The sequence below is a fragment of the Tachyglossus aculeatus genome, chromosome 4, assembly GCF_015852505.1.
Source record: "Tachyglossus aculeatus isolate mTacAcu1 chromosome 4, mTacAcu1.pri, whole genome shotgun sequence".
Taxonomy (NCBI): domain Eukaryota; kingdom Metazoa; phylum Chordata; class Mammalia; order Monotremata; family Tachyglossidae; genus Tachyglossus; species Tachyglossus aculeatus.
The window spans coordinates 103,982,053-104,005,042 of NC_052069.1; the positions used below are offsets into that span (position 1 = coordinate 103,982,053).

Genomic DNA, 22,990 nt, shown 5'->3' on the forward strand with positions numbered 1-22,990 from the left:
TCGTTCCAGTCATCAAGAAATGAACACCAACTTACTCAATCATTTCCAAAGGCTTGGTAAATCACTATCAGGCTCTGGCCTTATATCCTGTAAAGATAAGCACACGGCTCTAACTGTACCAACTTCACACACCAAGACAAAAACCACCACCTGCTCCAGAACAGGTGAGAGACCTTACAACTTCTGCGCTTCCATGTTTGCTAATAACAACAATAATAATAATTGTGGTATTTGTTAAGCACTTACTACGTGCCAGGAACCGTAATAAGCGCTGGGGAGGAAACAAGCAAATCGGGTTGGACATGGTCCCTGTCTTGAGTGGGGCTCAGTCTTAATCCTCATTTTATGGGTGAGATAACTGAGGTCCAGAGAAGTTAAGTGATCTGTCCAAGGCCACACAGCCAAGTCAAGTAGCAGAGCCGGGATTAGAACCCATGACCTTCGGAGTCCCAGGCCCGTGCTGCTCCCCAGATATCTCAAAGCATATCATGCTCTGCGTTGTTTTCTCCTAACACACATTCAGAAGAGTCACAAGTCTCACCTTCCGTTTCACATCACTTGAAACCCAAGATTTGGTCCTACTAAACGGGAATGGCAAGCAGACTATTGAGAAGAAACAGGAGACCCGTGCTCCATCAGTCACGGCTGTTTAAGGTTACTTATGGTCAAGGATTGTTCTGAATATCAAAATGAAACACATTCTACGTTGGAAAAAAGTTTCTCTTGATTAAAGAAAATTAAACTTTAGCATACAAAACCTTGAGGGGTTTTCTTTGCATGGATTTACTTGGGTGGGGGGAGTAAAATCCAACCTGAAACACCTGTTATTTTCCTTTAAACTGGGACGTAATCCTGACAGTCAGAAGTCTGTTTTAATCCATTTCCTTTGGTTTCTTCCATCTCAGTGAGCTTTACAACCACAGTCCTTATCACCCCACCAAATGCAGTGTAAGTATCTATTTCCCAGAAAGTGCCAAAGCTCACCCCAAAGACTTCAGAACCTCAAGCTTCTGAGGAACGGCTAACCTTGGAATCCTTCACTCTCCCTTCTTCCTTTCCCCTGAAGACAATCAAGTCCAAGATTCCAATAAATTACTCAGACAGTGGCATTGAAAACTCAAGGGTAATGAAGATGTTGGTATAGTTAGCAAACACAACCGAGAAGGCAGAGAGACAATGAGAAAAGACATCACATAAACTCAACAGATCAGCCGAGCGTAGGTAGAGAACAACTAAGCCAACATTAAGACGACCAAATTTTAAAAGAAAATAAAAGCACGCGGCAGCCTCTCTAGAGTAATTCTACCAAATCAATAGTCGAACCAACAGATTCTGCTCATGCTTTAGCTAGAAAGGCTGTTTATACGCAGGCAAATATCCCAAAAGATTTTTCCTGAACATTGCGGCCCAAGAGAGAACACTCAATTCTGCAACTTGATCAATCAGTGCTACTTACTGAGCGCTTACTGTGTGCGGAGCACTGTACTAAGCACATTTAAAGCATTAAGACATCAGTGAAACAGCTCAAGCTTGGCCAGATTTCCCTTTGCCCCCTTCCAGATGCAGAATCCTCCAAACTTTCTCTGTTACTGTACCAGCTAAAGACAGAGGCTTTTCAAAAAGAATTAGGAGCTGCTATATTTTTAGACACCATTTAGATGGGGGAGGAGAGATGATAGAAATGCCTCAAGTTACTTGTCTTCTGTTCTTTTCGAGTTAGATGTACATCTTTCCTCCCTCAGCTGCTAATAATATAGTCACTGTCTTGATGCATATCCTTGGCAATGTCTCCAACCTCTTTGGAAAAAAGGAGGGGACTGGTAGTTACGAGAGGACCGTTCGAGGATAAATTTTTAAATCTTGTCACCGTTATCAAAAGTGTGTCCAAAACTCTCTGACATTATGCAGAACTGTGTCTTGCTTTAATAAAATACATTTTCTTATTAGAGAGAAGTTTGGCCTGATCCAAATACATACACAAACACGCACACGCACACACACACATACAAAAATGCAAATTTGATCGTTCAATCACCTTCAAGTGCACGGTTCTATTAGATATCCGTGAAACAGGGCACAGTGACCTGCACAGGACTCTATAAATATTCCGATTTCATTGCACCGATCGCATCCATGGCTCATTGCAAAGTTTTTTTTTTTAAGTTATTGTTCAAGTGTTCACATTATTCCACCTAGAGATCTCTCTAGGAAGGAAAGACATAAAACATTTGGCCCCCTAACTGACAGGGTTGAAACTCGCAGTGCAGTTAAACTTTGGCATACACAAAAAATCCCTGTAATTCACCACGGCATAATAATATTCCCTGTTAAAACCATTTACGGATGAAGCACACAGAGCTGGACAGGATCCAGTAAAGCCACAAAATATGAATTTTTCTGTTGTTGCTGAAATTCCCCTATGCCCGAATTCAGTCATGCCAGCTGGAGAGAGGTGTTGGGGTGGGGGGGACAGCTTTATTCATTAAGACCGAGAGAGCTGGAGTCACTGCCGTGACATTTAAAAAACGAGCACGGCAGTTTATGTTCACGGCTCTCAGTTCTTCTGGTCCAGTGGCCCTGCTGAGGAAGGTCTCTTTTTTGCGAACCTGGGAGGTGGGGTGTGGGTGCGTGGGTGTCTGTGTGGGGGTGGGTGTCTGTGTGTGTGTGTTTGACATTTTCATTTATTGAGTCTATTTACATGGTCTCATCCCAAATCTCCCCACGGACTAGAGATACAAAAATCAGAAAACACCCCGACAGAAACACAAATGCCCACCCAAGGCCACCCCCGCACGAACGAACGCACGCGCACGCACGCGCGCGCCCACGCACGCGCACACACAGTGAGCTGGTTCAAACGTGGCACCCATTGGGGGGGCCTTTGCTCCTGGGGGTACAAGAGTCCGCGGCCGCCCTCCGCCCGGCACAGGAGGCACACACGGCCCCCGAGAGGCGCTTGAGCCCCTTCTGAAAGACGCTGTTGGACAGGCTGTAGATGACACAGTTGCAGAAGCTGTTGCTGATGGCCAGCCAGGTGGTCAGGAAGGAGGCCGTGCGGTTGCGGTAGAAGGCCGAGCTCTCCAGCAGAAAGTAGACGATGTAGGGCAGCCAGAGGATGTAGAAGACGCTGGTGATGCGGAACAGGACCATGGCGTAGCGCTTGTCCGGGCAGGCCTGCGCCTCGCCGGCTTCCCCGCTCGGGCCGCTGAAGCGCGCCCGCCTCTCGTTGATCTCTTTGGTGTGCTGCTGGCAGATGCGGAAGATGTTGAAGTAGGTGAAGCACACGACCAGGGCCGCGGGGGCGTAGAGCAGCAGCACGATGAACAGGGTGAAGTAGGGATCGGTCAGCCAGGAGCTGGCGCACCACTCGAACACGTCGCCGTGGTAGCCCGGTTTGCCCCAGCGGAAGAAGGAAGGCAGGAAGACCGTCGAGGAGTACAGCCAGATGGCCAGGATGCAGACGCGCAGCCGCCACGGGGTGACCAGCGTGTTGTAGGTCAGGGGCTTGGTGATGGCGATGTACCTGTCCACGCTGATGCAGGCCAAGGAGGCCATGGAGACGCTCTTCAGGACGGACACCACGTAGCCGAAGATCTGGCAGGTCAAGTATTCCTCCAGCGGGAGAGGGTAGTGGAGTAAGGACAGCGAGGGGACCAGGCAGCTCACCCCCACCAAGAGGTCGGCGTACGCCATCGTCTGGATGAAGTAGCTAGTGGTGTGGTGGTTCAGCAGGGGGGCGCAGTGAAAGACGAAAATGACAACGATGTTGCCCGAAATGATCAGCACCGTCAGGAAGACGATGATCATCACCTCCAACAGGCAGAAGTCCAGGGTCTCCAGGTAGTTGACGGCCAGGAGGCAGAAGGGCCGGCTGCTCTGGTTGCCGTCCGCCGAGGAGTTCATCGTGAGGGCCGGGCCGGGGGGCTGCTCCCTTCACTCCGCGCTCCCGCCTCGCCCCCGCGGGCGGCCCGCAACGGCGGCTCCCGTCATGCCGGCCGGCTGCGTGCGGAGCGGTGTCAGCGGCACTCTGGCCCCGGGCGCCGGCCGTCGGGGCCCCTGGGCATCGCCTGCAGCGCGATTCCCCTTTAAATCCGACCGCTCTACATCCTCCTCCCCGTCGCGCTGGGAGCCGGCAGCCGCTCCGTGGCCAGTCCCACGGGCGGCCATAGTGGCGACTTCACTGTACACATAATGCCAGCGGCTGGCTGAACATCTGGGCCACTTGCTTCGAGTCCGGTCGGGGGGGGGGAGCGGGCCGGGGGTGGGAGGGTGGGAGGGAAAGAGGGACGGGAGAAGGGGAGACAGAGCTAGAAGCTTCAGCAAGAGTCGCGGCGAATCGCTTCGGAACGGCTGAGAGGAGAAAGGGAGACAACGTTTTACATTTAGCGGCCGGCGCCCTCATCCCGGAACACGCCGGTCCGAGGCCGCCGCCGGCTCTCCGACGAGTACCGCCGGCCCAAAATCACACCCCCTCTCTCTCCTTCGGGCACCTCACGCCGCCGTGGACACAGGGCAGCGGCAGGAGTGGAAGCGGGCAGCTTGGCTTTAAGCTCAACCAGACCCAAAACGTTTCGACGGGGGTGAAATAAACGGCCCCGCAGAAAAATCGATCGCCCTCCATTAGCTAGCAACCCATCCATTTCGGAAGAGAAGGAAATGAACTCATCTTATTATTTCCATGAAGCCTAACGGGAGATTTTCAAATCCACTGTCATTAACATGAAGACAATTGCCGAGTTCGGTTGACGTTTTCTGAGCTGCCGCACAGGGCTTTCTCTCCTTGCTCGGCATCCCCCCCCCCCCCGCCAACCCCGGCAGAAGGACCTCTCTGGCTGGTGGGGTTCCAGGGGGTTACCTGAAATTCCGCATGTTTCGGTCCAAACAAAAGCCACCACGCATCCTCGGCGGCAAGCCCTGCAAAGCTGGAATGCGCTTCAGCCCGGCTGCTGACTGCAGAACTGAGAGACAGGGGGAGGGGAGGGGGGAGAGGGAGGAGGAGACGGGGGGAGCGGGGAGAGGAGGGGGCTTAGGAAAAAGAGGAAAGAGGGGGAGGGGAGAGGAAGCAGGCGCGCATACACCCTGGCATCTTCGCTTCATTCTCATGCACCACCACGAGAGAGGTGGCCTCGGTTTCCCTGCCCGAACAGTGGGACGGAACACAGCCAGGCTCCCTCTCGCGGGACTGGGGCTTGCAGGTCCGGGCCCGCCTGGATGAAGCGCCGGCAAATGGCCCTGGAAACACCCCTCCACCCCTCCTAGTCGCCACATGTGCCGGAAGAAAAGCAGTTTGTACAGTGCTGGTGCCGGGGGGGAGGGGCCCGGAGCATGAAAATGCTCACACGAACCGGGCCGCGGACACGCTGCCCGCGGGGGAATAGCGGCAGGAAATTCCTGTTCCCTCACTGCGGTTTCCCAGGGGCAAAAAGGCAATACGGGATTCGAAACTGATAAGGATTTTATAACGCTGCAGAGCAGTGAAGCCACCACAATTAGGCAGCACCAGAAGCTCAGGGCAGGAGGCGAGACATTTAGCACAATTTTTCTCACAGGGGAACTGTAGGGTGGTAGCCTATTCACCGGTACCGAGAGATCGGGTCAAAGTAAGAATGACCTGATATGAATGGTAACAATAATTATGCTATTTGTTAAGCGCTTACTATGTGCCGGGTTCTGGACTAAGTACAGGGATGGATACAAGCAAATCGGGTTGGACACAGTCCCTGTCCCATGTGGGGCTCACAGTCTTAATCCCCATTTTACAGATGACGTAACCGAGGCACACAGAAGCGACTTGCCCGAGGCCACATGGTAGACAGGTGGCAGAGCGGAATTAGAACCCATGACCTTCTGACTCGCAGGCCGGTGCTCTACTCACTACACCATGCTTCAAAAGAAAAACCTTGCCCATTTTGATCAATGCCAACAGTAAACTCCTTTAAGGTTACAGTAGGACTTGAACCACAAAATACTTCGGAAACCGTCCCCTTAAAGCTCATTCTCACTTCCAAAGGCCGCTGCTAGCTACCTTGACTCCTCTCCCCATCTTGGAAACCTTTCTGAAATCTCAATCAGTCCATCATTTTTATTGCATGCTTACCAAATGCAGAGCACTGTACTAAGCGCTTGGAAGGGTACAAGATAACAGAGTTGGTAGACGCACTCCCCGCCCAGAAGGACCTCGCGATCTAGAGGGGAGACAGACGTTAAAACAAATCATGGATATGTACTTAAGTGCTAAGGGACAAAGGACGGGGTGAATAAAGGCTGCACGGGGATGACGGAATAGGGGAAATGCGGGCAGTCGGGACAGACCTCTTGGAGGAGATGTGATTTTAATAAGGCTTTGAAGGAGGGAAGAGTGATGGTCTTGTAGGACAAGGATGGGAAAGGAGTTCCAGGCCAGAGACAGGATAAGGGTAAGGAGTTGGCGGCGAGATAGACGAGATACAGATAGTGAGTAGGTTGGCGTCAGAGGAGCAAAATGAACATGCTAGGATATAGTAGGAAATCAGCGAGGTAAGGTGGGAGGGGGCAGGGTGATTGAGTGTTTGATGAGGAGGTGGATCGGCAACCACTGGAGGTTAAGGAGTGGGGAAAAAAATGGATTTAACGGTTTTTAGAAAAGTGATCCAGGCAGCAGTGTGAAGTTTGGTCTGGAGTGGGGAGACACAGAAAGCTGGGAGGTCTGCAAGGAAGCTGATGCAGTAATCCAGGTGGGAAAGAATAAGCGCTTGGATCAACGTGGTAGTTTGGATAAACCGGGTGGATTTTAGTGATGTCGTATGGTTGAACTGACAGGATTTGGTGATAGACTGAATATGTGGGTTGAATGAGGGAGGTGAGTCAAAGATAATATTATGGTTAGGGGCTTGTGAGATGGGGATAGTGGTGCTAAGTGATGGGAAAGACTCAGAGAGGAGAGGGTTTGGGTGGGAAGCTGAGGAGTTCTGTTTTGGATATGTGACGTGGATATGGCTGAAAGTAGGAAGAAATACTGGACTGCGGAGAAGGATCAGGAAGCCGATTTGAGAGCCATCCGTATAGAGATGGTAGTTTACATTTAGCAGCTGGTGCCCTGTATAGAGATGGAAGTTGAAGACATGTGAATGAATGAGTTCTCCACGGGAGGGGGTGCAGGTGGAGACTTGAGCCTTGAGGGACTCCCACAGTTAAGGGGTGTGAAAGAGACGGAGAACGAGCGACCAGAGAGATAGGAAGAGAACCAAGAGAAGACAGCGTCAGGGAAGACAAGGTTAGATGCCATTTCCAGGAGAGGGGGGTGGTTCTTAGTGTGGAAGGCAGCTAAGAGGTCGAGAAGGATTAGGATTAAGAAGAGGCCGTTAGATTTGGCCAAAAGGAGATCCTTGGTGACCTTTGAGAGATTATCTCCTCCTGGAAACCTTGCACGATTAATAATAATGAAGGTGTTTACTAAGCGCTTACTATGTGCATAGCACTGTTCTAAGCGCTGGGGAGGTTACAAGGAGATCAGGTTGTCCCACGGGGGGCTCACAGTCTTAATCCCCATTTTACATTTGAGGTAACAGGCACAGAGAAGGTAAGTGATTTGCCCAAAGTCACACAGCTGACAAGTGGCGGAGTCGGGATTTGAACCCATGACCCCTGACTCAACTCCTCATTTTATGTCTCTTCAACTGCCACTTCAGAGCATCCACACTCCCTAAGCACTAGACTGTGGGCCCGTTGAGGGCAGGGAATGTCACTGTTTATTGTTGTACTGTATTTTCCCAAGTACAGCGCTTTGAACACAGTGAGTGCTTAATAAGTACGATTGAATGACCCGACCCCCATCCCCCAAAGCACCTAAATTCATATCTTTATACTCCATCACCTCTTTCCATTTGGAATTTATTCTAGTGCTCATCTTCCCCATTACACTGCAGGGCAGGAACCAAGCCTACTAGGTTCCACGGTACTCTCCCAAGTGCTTAGTTCAGTGCCCCATACATAATATGTGCTCAGTAAATACAACTGCTGAATGACAGACGCACCTTGATGAGAAGTTGCACATTTACGGCAAGCAAAACCAGGGTGTCGAGGCCTCCTCTTCTACTCTAGCTTGAAAATTAGCCATTCGACGTGGCGTAAATTAGTCACGTATGGCATCGGCACCATTCCAGACCAGAACCGAAACTTGGTTTGCATTATGGATGCACTGGCAATGACATTAGTTATGACCACTTGCAGTTACCCTAAACAGGTAGGCAGAGTTGAGCCAAATTTTTCAAAACCTCACGTCATTCCCCGAAATTCTGCTTCCTGCCCACTCTGCTTTGAGAAAGCCAGCAATCAGGTCTTCCAATGACAACATGTGTTTTGTGTGTTCCGACTTCAATTCTTCATCTGCACATGATAATAATGTACCCACCTTCCCGCTCGGTCTGGGGAAATTCACATTAAGAACAGTCCATGTTAAAGAACCCTGCACAACTTCTGAAATTAAGAAAGTCAGGAGAATTGAAATGCCACCGAAAAATAATGGCTGTTTTTATTATTATGAATAATAATAATGATAATAATGGTCATATCTGTTAGGCACTTAACTACACGGTAAGCATTATTCCAAGAGCTGGGGTAGACACAAGATAATCCAGTTGGATACCACCCCTGATCAGGTACTGAATCCCCATTATACAGATAAGGAAACTGAGGCCTAGAGAAGGTAAATGACTTGCGCTCAGGGGCATTCATTCATTCATTCAATCGTATTTCTTGAGCGCTTACTGTGTGCAGAGCACTGTACTAAGCGCTTGGGAAGTACAAGTTGGCAACATATAGAGACGGTCCCTACCCAACAACGGGCTCACAGTCTAGAAGGGGGAGACAGACAACAAAACAAAACATATTAACAAAATAAAATCGAATAGTAAATATGTACAAGTAAAATAGAGTCATAAATCTGCACGAACATATATACAGGTGCTGTGGGGAGGGGAAGGGGAAGGAGGGGGCTCAGTCTGGGAAGGCCTCCTGGAGGAGGTGAGCTCTCAGTAGGGCTTTGAAGGGGCACAAGGAAGGCAAGTGTCCGAGCCAGGATTAGAAGCCAGGTCCTCTGGGCCCCAGGCCAGCATCTTTTCCACTAGGTCGCATTGCTTCTGTGGCCCTCCAACTGTAACTGCCACCAAAAAAACCTTTTAAATCAACAAACTTTCCTTTAAAAATTGAATACTGCAACAGGAACGCTTTCTAAAGACTTAAGCGACTACTCAATTTAAAGAAAGGAACAGATGGCTTCAACCGATTTCCCTCTAAGCGCATCCTATGGTATGTGTCCAGCACGGTTCGAAGCGCTGGGGTGGATACAAGTTAATCAGGTCGACAGAGTCCCTGTCCTACTCGGGGTTCACAGCCGAACTCGGAGGGAGAACAGGCACTGAATCCCCATTTTCCAGGTGAGGAACCCGACACCCAGAGAATTTAAGTGACTTGCCCAAGGTCACACAACAGGCAAGGGGCAGAGCCAGGATTATCAATAATAACAATGACAATAGTATCTGTTAAGTGCTTACTACCTGCCAGACACGGTACTAAGTGATGGGTGGGCACAAGCAAATCGAGTCGAACATAGTCCCTGGCCCAAGTGGGGCTCACAGGCTCAATCCCCATTTTACAGATGAGGTAACTGAGACCCAGAGAAGTGACTTGCCCAAGGTCACACAGCAGACAAGTGGTGGAGCCAGGATTAGAACCCATGACCTTCTGATTCCCAGGCCCTCGCTCTGTCCACTAGGCCATAATGGAACCCAGATCCTCTGACTCTCGGGCTAGTGCTTTTTCCAAGAGGCGACTCTGCATCCCAGAGAAGGTCATCAGCAGCAGACATTTGCATGACATGGATGGAGTCTCTGATGACAGTCACCTGTAGGGAACTATCCCCCTTTTTTTTTTAATGGTACTTAAATGTTTACTATGTGCCAGGCACCATACCAGCCGCTGCAGTAATAATAATAATAATAATAATAATAATTAGGGTATTTGTTAAGCGCTTATTATGTGCCCAGCACTGTCCTAAGTGCTGGGGTGGAGACAAGCAAATCGGGTTAGACACAGTCCCTGTCCCATGTGGGGCTCACAACTCGATCCCCATTTGACGGAACTGAGGCACAGAGAAATGAAGTGACTTGCCCCAGGTCACACAGCAGACAAGTGGTGAGGCCAGGATTAGAACCCATGACCTTTAGGCTCCCTTGCTCCATCCAGCTCGCCACACTGCTTCTCACGCGGTACTTGCGTGGTGGAGCCAGGTCCTTCTGATGCCCAGGCCCGTGCTCTAACCACTAAACCACGCTGCGCCTCGTGACGGAGCCCTGGTCCTGAGCTGGAGGACAAGAACCTGGGCAGAACCAGTGAGAGTGACGGTGGCTTACGTGACACCACTAGCAGCTGCCCATCCCTGCCAACCCCGTTTCTGCTGGGGCAGGGAGTGTGATGAGCACGTAGGCAGGGAGGGATGGAGCACAATGGGCAGTGCAAGCTAAGGTTTGTTTTCCAATGTGGGACCCGTCGTTCACCATCGAGTAGATGGGTGCCGGTATGTGGTATATGACATTAGGACCCATTGTGCACGTGCAGGACAAGCCCGCGGAAACGGCAGGAAATTACGAGAGATGAGATTTGTCTTAGCATCATGTCCAACTGAGGCTAGTCACGTAAAATGATTCCAGAGATGAATTCGTAATCTTACAATTGGGATTTAAGGCCCTCAATTAATCAAATTATTGAGTGCTGACTTTGTGCACAGCACTGAACTCAGCTGTTGGGACACTACAGAGTTGTCAGACGTTCCCTGTCCACCAGGAGCTTACCATCTAGAGGAAGAGACCGACATGAATATAAATATGTAAATTACAGATATATACCTAAGTGCTGTGGGGCTTAGGGTGGGGTAAAGAAAGGACACACATCCAAATGCAAGGGCGATGCAGAGGGAGTGGGAGAAGAGGAAATGAGGGCTTAGCTGGGGGAAGGCCTCTGGGAGGAGATGTGCTTTTTAATACGGTTCTGAAAGTGGTGAGAAGTCTGTCGGATATGAAGAGGAAGGGCATTCCAGGCCAGGGGCGGGAAGCAGGCGAGGGGTCGGCAGCAAGATAGATCGCAGCTGTATAGAAGAGGTTGACGCAACGTTTCTCAAGGAGAATGAGACATACCTGCCATTTCAAAAGCAAATCGGAACTAATTATAACCCTAAAAAGGTAATACTTCCACCAGTATGGACCGTGGGTGATTTCCTTAGGGTTTGTGGGTAGAAGCGATCAGTAATCTAGTTAGAAATTCCTAGCATTCCATGCAGTTTATGGACACAAGTACTTGCTGACTGCTTCCATTTTTAGTGGTTCTAGATTTAATTTTCAGACAATCAGGACACAGTACTAAGCACTGGGACAGGTACAAAAGAACTGGGTTGGACACCGCGCCAGTCTCACATAGGGCTCACAGTCTTAATCCCCATTTAGATGAAGTAACAAAGGCACAGAGCAGTAAAGGGATTTGTCCAAGGCCACACAGCAGACAAGTGGAGGAGCCCATATTAGAACCCAGGGCCTCTGACACCTGGGCCCTTTCCTCTAGGCCACCTGTTTCTCCAATGAATGTCTTCCCCTCCCTTACTTCAGAGGAGATGCTACATCTGAACCAGAATAAGTGAAAAGGCAAGGAATCTTCATGTTTTCCATTTTAACTTGTGAGCACTTTCACTCCCTTTAGTGAACTGCTTTCCTTGTTCCTAGCTGGGGGCTGACAGAGAACCATATTTAAATGTTTCCACATTACTCAGCTCACACACTTCTTCCTGCTCAACCGATAGGAGATTCTGCCTTTGGATTTTGGAGGCCTCTGGATTCAAGCTCAGAAATGGGTAGTTTCCTCCCTCAGGATTAATCCCTTGGATCTTGGAATACACCTCCCATTTCAAACACTCTATTAATTCTTTCTCCTTTACCTCTCCCAACCTGCAGAAGAGTCCAATTAGGAGGGATTCCAGGAAGTGAAGGCATTGGAAAAACAGAAGTTTCCATTTTTTTTTTTTTGAAACCAGGGAAATGCTTCCTTCTGGTAGTTACGAGTAATCCAACACACTGCTGCTCTAAGTCACAGACTTTTTTTTAACCATAACTACAGATTCCACAGGAGAAAGGAAAACCGTCGAGGAAAGCACAGCCAGTCCCAAAGGATGAAACCTGGAACTCGTGAATCCACTACCGTGCAGAACACCTTTCAAGAGGCACCATAGTGGCTAGATAGTTGGCCAGAAGGTTGGAAGGGTAAGGAAGGGCTACTAGACACCTCGGAAATTGTTTAGGTAGAGGAGAGAAGGTAGCCAGGTGCGGTCACTTGACCAAAAGTCAAAAATCAAGACCAGAAAGGGAAACCACTGCACTATGAACCCTCAAACAAGACAGTAGCACTCCATAGAAGAACTGGTTGCTTTAGTATTTTTCTCCCCTCATCCATTCATAATCACTAACAAGCAACATCTAGAAAGTTGCAAAGTAAATATAACTGGTAACACAATTCCTAGAGGAAATTTGTAGTACTTCAGCACTTTCTCTGGGCTGAGGGCGGGGAGAGACACAAGATAATCCAGTTGGACACAGTCCCTTCTCCCCCAAGAGGTTTCACAGTCAAGGGGAAAGAAGAACAAGAGATTATTCCCCGTTTTCCAGACAAGGAAAGTCAGGCACGGAGAGGTCAAGTGACTTGCCCAAGGTCACAGAGCAGGCAAGTCACTGAAGCAGGATTAGAATCCAGGTCTTTCTGACCCCCAGGCCTGGGCTCTTTCAAATATGCTTGATAACTGAAACCAGAGAGCATGACACAGGCATTCATCAAATTTGTTTGCCCAATATTAGCAAATTTCCTACGGTTAATGTTGGATTTGAGGGTAAATTATTTCAATGAAGAAATCTTTTTCAGGTATTCTCTGCCAGAGTGCTCATTTACAGGCTCTGGACTGAATATCTGAGAAGATGAACAGACAATGCTAAAGCAATGTAACAGCAGAAAGTTTAATGACAAGTAAAAATTCCCATTCCCATAGCAACACCATCCCTAGTAGGATTCAAGTGCCTCAAGGAGAAAAGAGCTTAAAAATATCTCGAGAGACCAGAAAATACAAATTCACACATTTTCTTGTACTTCGTGTTTAAGAATTCATCTGCCCACAAGACCGGAACCTCAGATGTGCGCCATAACCATCGTCAAAGAAATACACCGACTTGGTCCCTAACAGGAACAGACGAATCACAATCCAAAAACCAATAAAAAATGCCAAAATTAACTGGGAAACGCGCTACCAATGGAGTATTCATTTCTGAGACTGTAATAGGGGAAAAAAAACCCATCCCAAACAGATAAGTTCTACTTTACGTTCCACATGTCACATGTCTCTCTAATTTTCTTCTAGTTCATTCGATTTCCCATCTTCCATTGGAGTTACTGCACCAATGGTTTCATGATCAACAGACCACCAATGAAGCAATGAAAAGCTAACCTTTGTGATAAGGACGCGGTACTTTTCGACCAGGTGGTCATTGTTGTGGCATCCTGCTAGTAGCTGCCAGACTTCCCCTCGCAGGGCCTCGGGAACTCCACTCCTCACTAACGGCGACAACTGCTTTGGTCTCACGCTCAAATTCAGATGCCTGAAAATAAAGAATGGTTCATGAGAAAGGATCATTTCGAGCAGAGAATCCAAAATAGGAACAGAGGACCATTTCCGAGTACAACAAATCACTTCCTGTAGCTTTGTTTCTTACAGAGCCCTTTCGAAAACCTCATGCCAATATTATTCAGGACCCCGTGAATGAAAGAGGATGCATGGGAAACATTTTTCAAGCAAATTCCATAGTTTCTGTTCAATTCAATTGGCCGACACATATAAGTAGACTGACATAAAAAAAGGACCACAAAAGAGACCAAAGTTAGAACTAGGCGAAAAGGGGCATGGAAAAACATTATGGATTGTCTAAGCATAACATTTATCTGTGACCCAAACTACAAAAACCCAACAGAAAGTCTTCAAATATCAACTAAGGGGGAGAGTGGCCTCAAATCCCCAGCCTCCAAGGGTCAGGATGAGCAGAGCATCTGTAGCTTTGGATTTCCCCTGCCCCATCCCACCCATCATCAAATGCATATGTGCCAACCATGGTAGAAGCCCTGTCCTATATAGGAGCGGAAGGTCGGGGGTTAGGTTGGCGGGTGGGTGGGCAGCTTTTATTCATTTTAAAATGGGAGATTTTTCTATTTCCTGGACTAGGAAGGAGACGGGGGAGTTGGGTGAGCAACTGAGCAACACTTGCTTAAATGTTTAATATTCAATTACCCGCACGCTTGTCTTCCCCCTAAATTTGGAGCTCTTTGTGCGAAGGCCCTCTCTTTTAGGACATTTTCCACACCCATTAGTAAATCCTGCATACACTGGGGGCACTCCTGATGATGGCAATACCATCAGCCAAACTGGAAAAAAAAAAAAATCACTTCAGGGCATTTAAAATCAGCCTGGTCAAGCTTTGTATTATGTAGGACACTGCTCCCTTACTTGCTATGACCAGTGCAGGGCAGCTGGACTAAATTCTTGTGGACTCTATCACATCTCTTTGAGGTACACTGGAAACAACACTTGCATCCAGCGGGCCCACGTCTCAGAGTGGCCCAGAGGATACCTCAGTTTGGTCTGGAGAATTACCAATATGCAGAAGTCCGAAATCATGAATTTCGTCCACAGGATGCAATTCCTATTAAAGTTTTTCTCCTGTTCAATCAACAGTATTTGAGTATCTTGAGGAGCAAGGGTGATTTTAGGGAGCTCACACCTCACCTGATGGTTTTAATTCTACCATACAGCGTTTAGCCAGGGAAGATGTTACAGATGGGATGAAATAGACTGTGAGCCTCGTGTGGGCCAGGGATTGTGCCTGACTTCACAATCTTGCATCTACCCCAGTGCTTAGCACATAGTTGATACTGAATAAATGCCAGCTTCATCAACCACCTGAACAGTACCTCTGATTCTAGTCCACCACTCTGCCAAGAACCCAAGGTTTTTAATCCCTGAAGTCTAGGATCAAAAGGCCTCTCCCAAAGGCAAACTTACTGCCAACAGTAGTTTCTAAGCACCACAGACTTGCCAAAATGATTTTAAAACAAAGATCATGTTCAACTGACAATAACGCTCCCCACCTTCGAAGCCTTATTGAAGAAACGTCTCCTCCGAGAGGCCTTCCCCCAATTTAGGGCCCCATTTCCTCTTCTTCCACTCCTTTCTGCATCGTTCTAGCACTTAGATTTGCATCCTTTATTCACCCTCTCCCTCAGACCTACAGTACTTATGTATATATGTGTAATGTACTTATATTAACGTCTGTCTCCCCCTCTAGACTGTAAGCTCAGGGAACCTGTCTACACTTGTGTGACACTGTGCTCTCCCAACAGTAAGCACTCAATAAATACAATTGATTGCTTGATCGGTTGACTTGGTCTAAGAACAACTAAAAATTTACAAAGCATCCCCCGCAGATAGGCTTTACACAGTTCATCTATTCAAACTGGTTGTGGGAAAACCAAAGCTGTCAAGCCATCAATCTGAGAAGCAGAGTGGCCTAGTGGATAGAGCTCGGGCCTTGGCGTCCGAAGGACCTGTGTTCTAATTCTGGCACTGCCACTTGTCTGCTAAGTGACCCTGGGCAAGTCACTTAACTTCTCTGTGCCTCAGTTCCCTCATCTGTAAAATGGGAATTAAGACTCTGAGTCGCATGTACGACAGGGACTGCATCCAACTTGATTAGCTTGCATCTACTCCAGGACTTAGTACAGAGGCTGGCACATAGTAGGTGCTTACTGAATGCCATTTTTAAAAAATGCTGGGATCCAAGATGGGGAAGAGGGAAGCCATGTTAAAATGTCATCAAACTGTCTAATACCAAAGCTGGTGATCTACTCTTATCCATGCGCACATCTCTAGAATCCACCTCCTCTTCATCCAAACTGCTACCATGCTAATCCAAGGACTTGTATCCTGCCTTGACTATTTCATCAGCCTCCTTGCTAACCTCCCTGCTTCTTGTCTCTCCCCTCTCCAGTTCACACTTTCCATTGCTGCCCAGATCCTTTTCCTGAAAATAAAAAAATCGGCCTGTATCTCCCCATTCCTCAAAAACCTCCATTGGATACCCAACCATCTCTGAGTCAAATAGGAACTCCTTATCATCAGCTTTAAAGCATTCAAACATCTTGCTCCCTCTTACCTTACCTCCCTGATTCCTACTACAACCCAAGCTGCCCACTTTGCCCCTCTAAACACCAACCTACTCGCTGTACCTCGATCTTGTCTTTCTGGCTGCCAACCCCTTGCCCGTGTCCTTCCCCTGGGCTGGAAACCCCCCCCCACCTTTATATCTAACAGACCACCACTCTTCCCCTCTTCAAAGCCCAACTAAAATCACATCTCCTCCGAGAGGCCTTCCCTGAGCCCTCATTTCCCCTATTGGCCCTCCTTTCTGAGTCACCTATATACACTTGGCTCTGCAACCCTCAAGTACTTGGAGATTCACCCCACTCTCCAACACACTATTTTATAAAGATCCTTAAACTCTGCCATTTCACCTACCTGTTCTTTCCTTTAATATATTTCCCCTTGCAGACTGTAAGCTCTATGTGGGCAGGGATCGTGCCTACCAACTCTGTTGTATTGTACTCTTTCAAGCACTTAGTACAGTGCTCCGCAAACAGTAAGCCTTCAATAAAAACCACCGACTTGATCTATCACATCTTGATCTATCTGTGATTGACCTATCACAGTCAGTCTCTAACTCCTGCTACGTCACCTTTGGTAAGTGATTTCCCAGATCGGCTCCCTCCTTCCCACCCACTCAACCGCCACCCTGGTTGAACTACTTCAACCAATCAATCAATCAATCGTATTTATTGAGCGCTTACTGTGTGCAGAGCACTGTACTAAGCGCTTGGGAAGTACAAGTTGCGCTTGGGAAGTACAAGTTGTACAAGTACAGACTACTTCTTATTGATAGCCCGGCCTCTAACTTCACCTTTCTTCGGTCTTTTACATACAGCTCTACATAACAGCTTTCCAAAATGCCACACTACATCATTCTTCACTTTTTATTTGTCCTTAATGGTATTTTCTAAGTGCTTCCTATGTACCATGCACTGTATGGTTATCACTATGTGACAAACATTGTATTAAAAGCTGGGGTAGACACAAGATAATCAAGTGGGGGGCAATCCTTCTCACACATGAGGCTCACAATCCAAGTAAAAGGGAGAACTGAATCCTCATTTTACAGATGAGGAAACTGAAGCACGGTGAAGTAAAATGACCGGCCCAAGGTCACACAGCAGGCAGCGGTGGAGCTGCGATTAGAATCCACGTTCCCTGACTCCTAGGCCCTTGCTCTTTCCAATAAACCACACTACTTCTTAACTATTCCTCAATCTCAACTATCCCATCTCCAACCAATTGCTCCTATCTTTCCCCTGGATGGAATGTCCTACCCTATCCTCCCTGTGTGGAATGTCCTCCCTATTCGCCCTGTGCGGAATGCTCTACCCTATCCCCCCTGTGTGGAATGCCCTTTCCGATCCTCCCTGTGTGGAATCTCCCCCGGCCCCTCCCTTTTATCCTGTGTGGAATGCCCTACCCTATCCTTCCTGCATGGAATGCTCTTTCCTACGCCCCCTGTGTGGAATACCCTACTCTCTCCCTCCAGCGTGGAATGCCCTACCTTATCCCTCCCTTCTTTCAGTGCCATTTTAAAACATCACCTCCTCCAGAAGGCATTCAGGATTAATCCCCCTCCTTCCCATTCAGGCCGTCTCATCAGCTATCTCGGCATTTATGTGTTAGTCAACTACTTGTGCCTTTTACGCTTATTTTCTAACGTTAAATATAGACTGTAAGCCCGTCGTTGGGTAGGGACCGTCTCTATATGTTGCCGACTTGTACTTCCCAAGCGCTTAGTACAGTGCTCAATAAATACGACTGAATGAATGGAAGTCCAGAATATTCATCAGTTTACGTCTCATTCACCAACTGGATTCACATCATTTAACCTCACTTGTTTACTCTCCAGGGCCCAAACGGAGTGCTCTGCTCACAGTAGGTGTTCAGTGTCATTGACAGTGGCATGTTTTAGACTAAATGAGAGTTCACGCATACCCAAGTATTGCTTCTCACCATTATTCTTAAGCATCTTCTCATCTCCTCATCTTGTCACCTGGCTCAGTATCTTTTACTTTCAACTGAACAGAAATTCCTAGCCAAGGTAAGTGGGGGATTTGCTCCTCACACTTAACCACTGTTAAAGGTGCATAAACTAGAGCTGCCCAGAACAGCAGGACGCACACAATGGGTGATTCATAGATGGTTCTGAAGCTACTGATGATCTCAGAGAATCCTGGGCCTAGATTTGTTCTCTCTCATGCTCTTGGTACCGCACTCGGCACACAGAAAGTGTCCAGTAAATACCACTGATTGATGTACTGACTGATTTTAGTTTTGGTTCTAGGACCTTCTTGCTCGCAGGCTTGCTCTAGTTCTCTTAAGAATCTCATTTTTCACTGGGGGGAGTATAAAGTAGCGTTACCCAACTTACCATTTTGACAGCAGTTCTCCCCATGTTTCAAGAATTTTTTCTGCACATTCTTTGGAAACATCACCAGATCCACTCAAGAGAGGTTCATCATTATCTTTAATAAAAAGAGCCCAGAGAGGCCCCAGGTTAACCAGAAGATAAAGCAGAGATACCAATTCAATGTATTGCTCAGTTCTGGTTTCAGGTTCAGAGTTCTTTACTAGCACTCAGAGGATAAACTTGACAGGTCATACAAAGATATTCTCTCTACCCATGTTTATCTGTGTTAGAAATCCACTTTAAAAGTTAGCTGAAGCCCAAAAGGGATGAAAGATGATAACTACAAAAATGGGCTCGAGAACGAAACATGAACTTTAACAAATAAAGATCCGTAAGTGGAGCGGTTCAAACACTAGAGACCAACGGATGGCATGGTCTTGGAGCTTTAGAGGAACTCTTTAAAGGAAATTTTCACGGCATTCACAGATTTCCATGCAAGTACATCTTACGCGATAATAGCTGAAATGCTACCACACGTAATTAAACAGCAAAACAGCTAAAACTGGTTCAAAACAAGTAACCTGATTTTCCTTCAAAATATCAGGGGTCATTCTAATTGTTAATGGTTTAGCTGTAGTACCCTTTTGTATTTCAAGGTTATCACTTTGTCAATAATTTTTCTGTGCGGGGAGGACATTTTGCTGCTCAAAAAGAATACTAAGCATGTATATAAAATAATTCTCTGTGAAGTCTGTTTCTTAGTCTGACCACTTGCCCCAGTGCAAATTTGAATTATTCATCACAAAAAGATAAAAAGCAGCTGTTATTTTAACATTCTTTTGATAAAATCCCGCAAAGCAGATTTAATGCTATACCAATAGGTCCTCAGGGAAAAAAAAATCCTCCTTGAGATTGAATTCCAATAAGCCAAAGAATTTAGGTTGGAATAAAGTCCAAAAAATGGTTTGTCAAACAGTCGTCTATGTTGTCCCATACTACGATTTACCCGCAGGTTATCAGTTTGAATTTTAAAAGCATTTAACTTCCCTCAGAATTGGTTCCTGGAAGAGCAAAGTCAACTGCTGACGTTGCGCTGGACAGGAAACCGATTGACCAGGGCCCTCAAAATAAAAATTAGAAAGGGCCCTTACTCAGCCCTCTGGGGTCTAAGTCGAATTACAGAGCATGCAAGCTGTGACCCTGTGCAAACTGTGATCTTGCAGTCAACAATTCTTCAACTGCTGTATCCGTGAAACTCACTTTCTGAACTTCAAAGTGCTTCACAAACACGGCCTTCAACCAGGAGTACTATTATCTTTCTTCTTCCTTCCCTAAGTTCTAACTTTTAATTTAAAATGTGATGGTGAAAAGGGACAGGGATTTTGAAGAGGATTTTGTAGGGTCTAGAAGGGGCCAGACTTCAAAAGGCTAGCAGCCCAGAAAGCCATCATTCTGGCTCTTTTCAGCCCTGCCGGGAGCTCTCGCTTCCTGTCAAGAGAGCTCGGAAGAGGAGGCTGGGAATTTCAGCTCAAAATGCCACGATGGCAATCGCCCCCACAGAGCTGCCGCCTTCAAAGAATGGTGAGGGGGTTGGCCGTCATCGCTTCTGGGCCCCTGCAGAGCCGCTTTTTGCGGGGCTCCTTGATGAGGGAAGAATACGGGAGAGATGAGCAAGGAGCGGGGCAGCAGAGCTGGAGCATGTGAGGAGAAAAAACTGCTCTTGCAAGTCAGCTCTCTACAGCTCAGACCACAAACTCTGGTGAGCCAGAGGGGGTGGGAGTAGCAGGGACCTTTTCAGTTGCTGCCGCTACACTCCCCTGACTCTAGCTCCAACCAGGTTGAGTTCCTGCGGAGAGGCAGAGGGAGGGGAGCAAGGAGAGCTGAGATGAAGGAGCGACAGGGAGAAGGAAGGGCAGGCAAGGAAGGGAGGCAGGTCAGGTGAAACCGGGAGACTGCGATCCCTGCTCTGGAGGCCGTGGCGACTATTTAAGTGGTTCTCCCCAGGGTCCGAATGGAAGTGAAAACTGGAGGGCAAGTTGGAGCTTAAAGTGCGGTTCATTCCAAACAAACAAAACCCACAGCGTGTGAAAGCATAAGGCTTGGGTTATGAGGTAGCTACTGTTCCCTTCCCAGCATCGGAGATCATTAGGGTTTCAATTCTCCAAAAATAATCTGCATACCCCATGACAAAATAAAGCTACAAATTATGCATTGACCATGTCTAACCTTCCTCTTCATCATCCTCTGGAGGGGAGGGTATCATTGAACTCTGAGATCCAGACTGGGGCAGGCGAATTGAAGGACTTGCTGTTGTTTTTCTCCTTTCTCTTTCGGATTCACTCTCCAAGCACACAACTTCATACAGCGTGTCAGTGTTATTCTTCCTGTCCTTTTGCTTGATCTTTAAAAAAAAACAACAACAAAAAACCCCACAAGTATAAAAGGCACTAGACACTTAAATACTTCATTTCTTTCATCAAAATCTCATTCTAAGGGGATTTGGACTGGGGGAGTTAGGAAAGTTATTTTCAACACTTTCCGCTGCATGAGCCTTTGCCAAGAGAGGAAATAAAAATGCTTTAATTAAATGTCTTTTGGGCTGAAATGTGCTCTTCCATGACTGAGCACTAACGATGTTCTGTTTCTAACCTCATTTTGCCAGAGTGTAATATCAAATATTCAGGTACAAATATTTTGTAGGCTGGACCAAAAAGCTACTTGTTTTGAACCTTTTTAAGGCCTGTGTTTATGGGCCCTTCGAGCCAAATACATGGAATTCTCACATACTCAATCTTCTCTCCTTTTCTAACACATATGGCGGTAACTCAGTTTACAGTGTGTGGCAGTCACTCAAGTTAGAGGTAAGAGGGAAAATGCAAAAGTTGCCAGAGAAGATAGGAATTCACTCCTGAGGCCACCCCACCTGGAGGGAAAACTAATCTTCGGAGGTATGAGGGAGATCCACCTGGAATACAGCCCATACCCGGGAAAGATTGGGAAAAGAAGAGGAGGTTAGTAAATTGGGGGGAAGAAACCCCTTTGGCCGTTTTAAGAGCTGGTATTGAACCATTCTAGGGAACGGGATCCCCGAAGAGCAAGGCCCCAATCCGAGTGGGGCAAGTGGTCCAGTGGATGGGCAGCTGTTTCACCTTGGCACCTGACAAGGCAGCGAGAAGGATTTGAAAGGGCTGAACCCGATATCTGTAATTCCTAAGAGAGGCTGAAGGGAACGGACCAGAGGAAAAGGGACCAAGACAACTGCAGGAGAATAGGAGTCCTGGAGTAGGGAATGTATTAGAGGAAAGGGAGAGGCATCTTTTGGATTGGGACTCTTCACTGCTACCCAACAGGCTCAATAAAAAGCCTTTAAATATTTGCATTAAAAAGCAGTTAGGGCTGTAACTTGCGTGTCACTATCAGGTAAGGGGACTCAAGTGGCTGCTGGGTGCAGGGCAGGAATGTTCTCCTGGGAAGCAGACGGAAGGGGAACGACGGAAGATTCGTCCTAGCTTCCTATAGCCAATCTCAGGAGGGAGGACGGCTGGCTGGATCCCAACTAGCCCCATGCCGTTCAGGGCGTTCATCTGATGCAAAATGACCTGGATTTTGTATTTATCAATTAAGGATGACTAATATAACTACATTAGTGTATTCAGATGGAGTCAGAGAGGTTCCACAATAGGGAAGCTAGATTTCACATCATCGGAAGTGAAACGGAGGGATTGACCCTACTTAGTGACCTTGCCCAGGGATCAGGTAGTCCCTCCCCAACTTCTGAACTACCCTGCTTTTTCTGCCCTCCTTTCTTCTTAATCCCCCACCATGCTGAAAATCTCTAGCTGAAGACTGCTTGTAGTTCAAAATGCTTGGAATGAGGATATCTGGTGCTCCTATTACTTCTAGGAATTTTTTATTTCAGTTAAGTGGGAAACCGAATGCCCAGTCTGTTTTCTACCCCCTCTGGATTATCACCCCACCCCCGCTTCTAGACTGTAGACTTCTTGTGGGCAGGGAGTGTGTCTACCAACTCTGCTGCACTGTACTCTCCCAAGCACTAATGATGAATTAATAGAGTGCTCTGCACACAGTAAATACTCAAATACCATTAATTCATCATTAAGAAATTCTGCCTCCTGTCCATTTCCCTCATCTTTCATTTAATGGCCAAAGTCTCAACCTAAAAAAAGAGCTCCTTCTCTCTCTTCTCCATGTTTAAAATGTGTCATCTATAATTCTCTGCCATTTTAATGTAAAAATCCCCCACAGCTGGGAATGCTTCCAAGCTAAAAAAAGTTATTGAGTCACCAAATGTTCTCAGTTGGGGAGGTGGGACAAAGAAAAATCAATTTTATATGCAGATAACTTTTTTTTAACATCTG

General features: G+C 47.3%; 2 protein-coding genes across 2 annotated transcripts in view; both read right to left on the minus strand.

Annotated features, from left to right (window-relative positions):
- The window catches only part of RABGAP1 (RAB GTPase activating protein 1), a 110,913-nt gene that overhangs the window by 50,250 nt on the left and 37,673 nt on the right, over positions 1 to 22,990 (minus strand). The window contains exons 11-13 of the mRNA XM_038744805.1: positions 20,838 to 21,012; positions 18,633 to 18,726; positions 13,511 to 13,661 (exon numbers count right to left, since the gene is read on the minus strand). Of these exons, the coding sequence (XP_038600733.1) occupies positions 13,511 to 13,661; positions 18,633 to 18,726; positions 20,838 to 21,012 (420 nt within the window). The remainder of the gene's footprint in view (positions 1 to 13,510; positions 13,662 to 18,632; positions 18,727 to 20,837; positions 21,013 to 22,990) is intronic.
- GPR21 (G protein-coupled receptor 21) lies at positions 401 to 4,187 on the minus strand. The gene has a single exon (XM_038744804.1). The coding sequence runs from the start codon at positions 3,901 to 3,903 to the stop codon at positions 2,854 to 2,856; it is 1,050 nt and encodes a 349-aa protein (XP_038600732.1). The 5' UTR covers positions 3,904 to 4,187; the 3' UTR covers positions 401 to 2,853.

What these genes read in the sequence shown, in the direction of transcription:
- GPR21 (XM_038744804.1), bottom strand. Translation starts at nt 3,903, where the DNA reads ATGAACTCCTCGGCGGACGGCAACCAGAGCAGCCGGCCCTTCTGCCTC.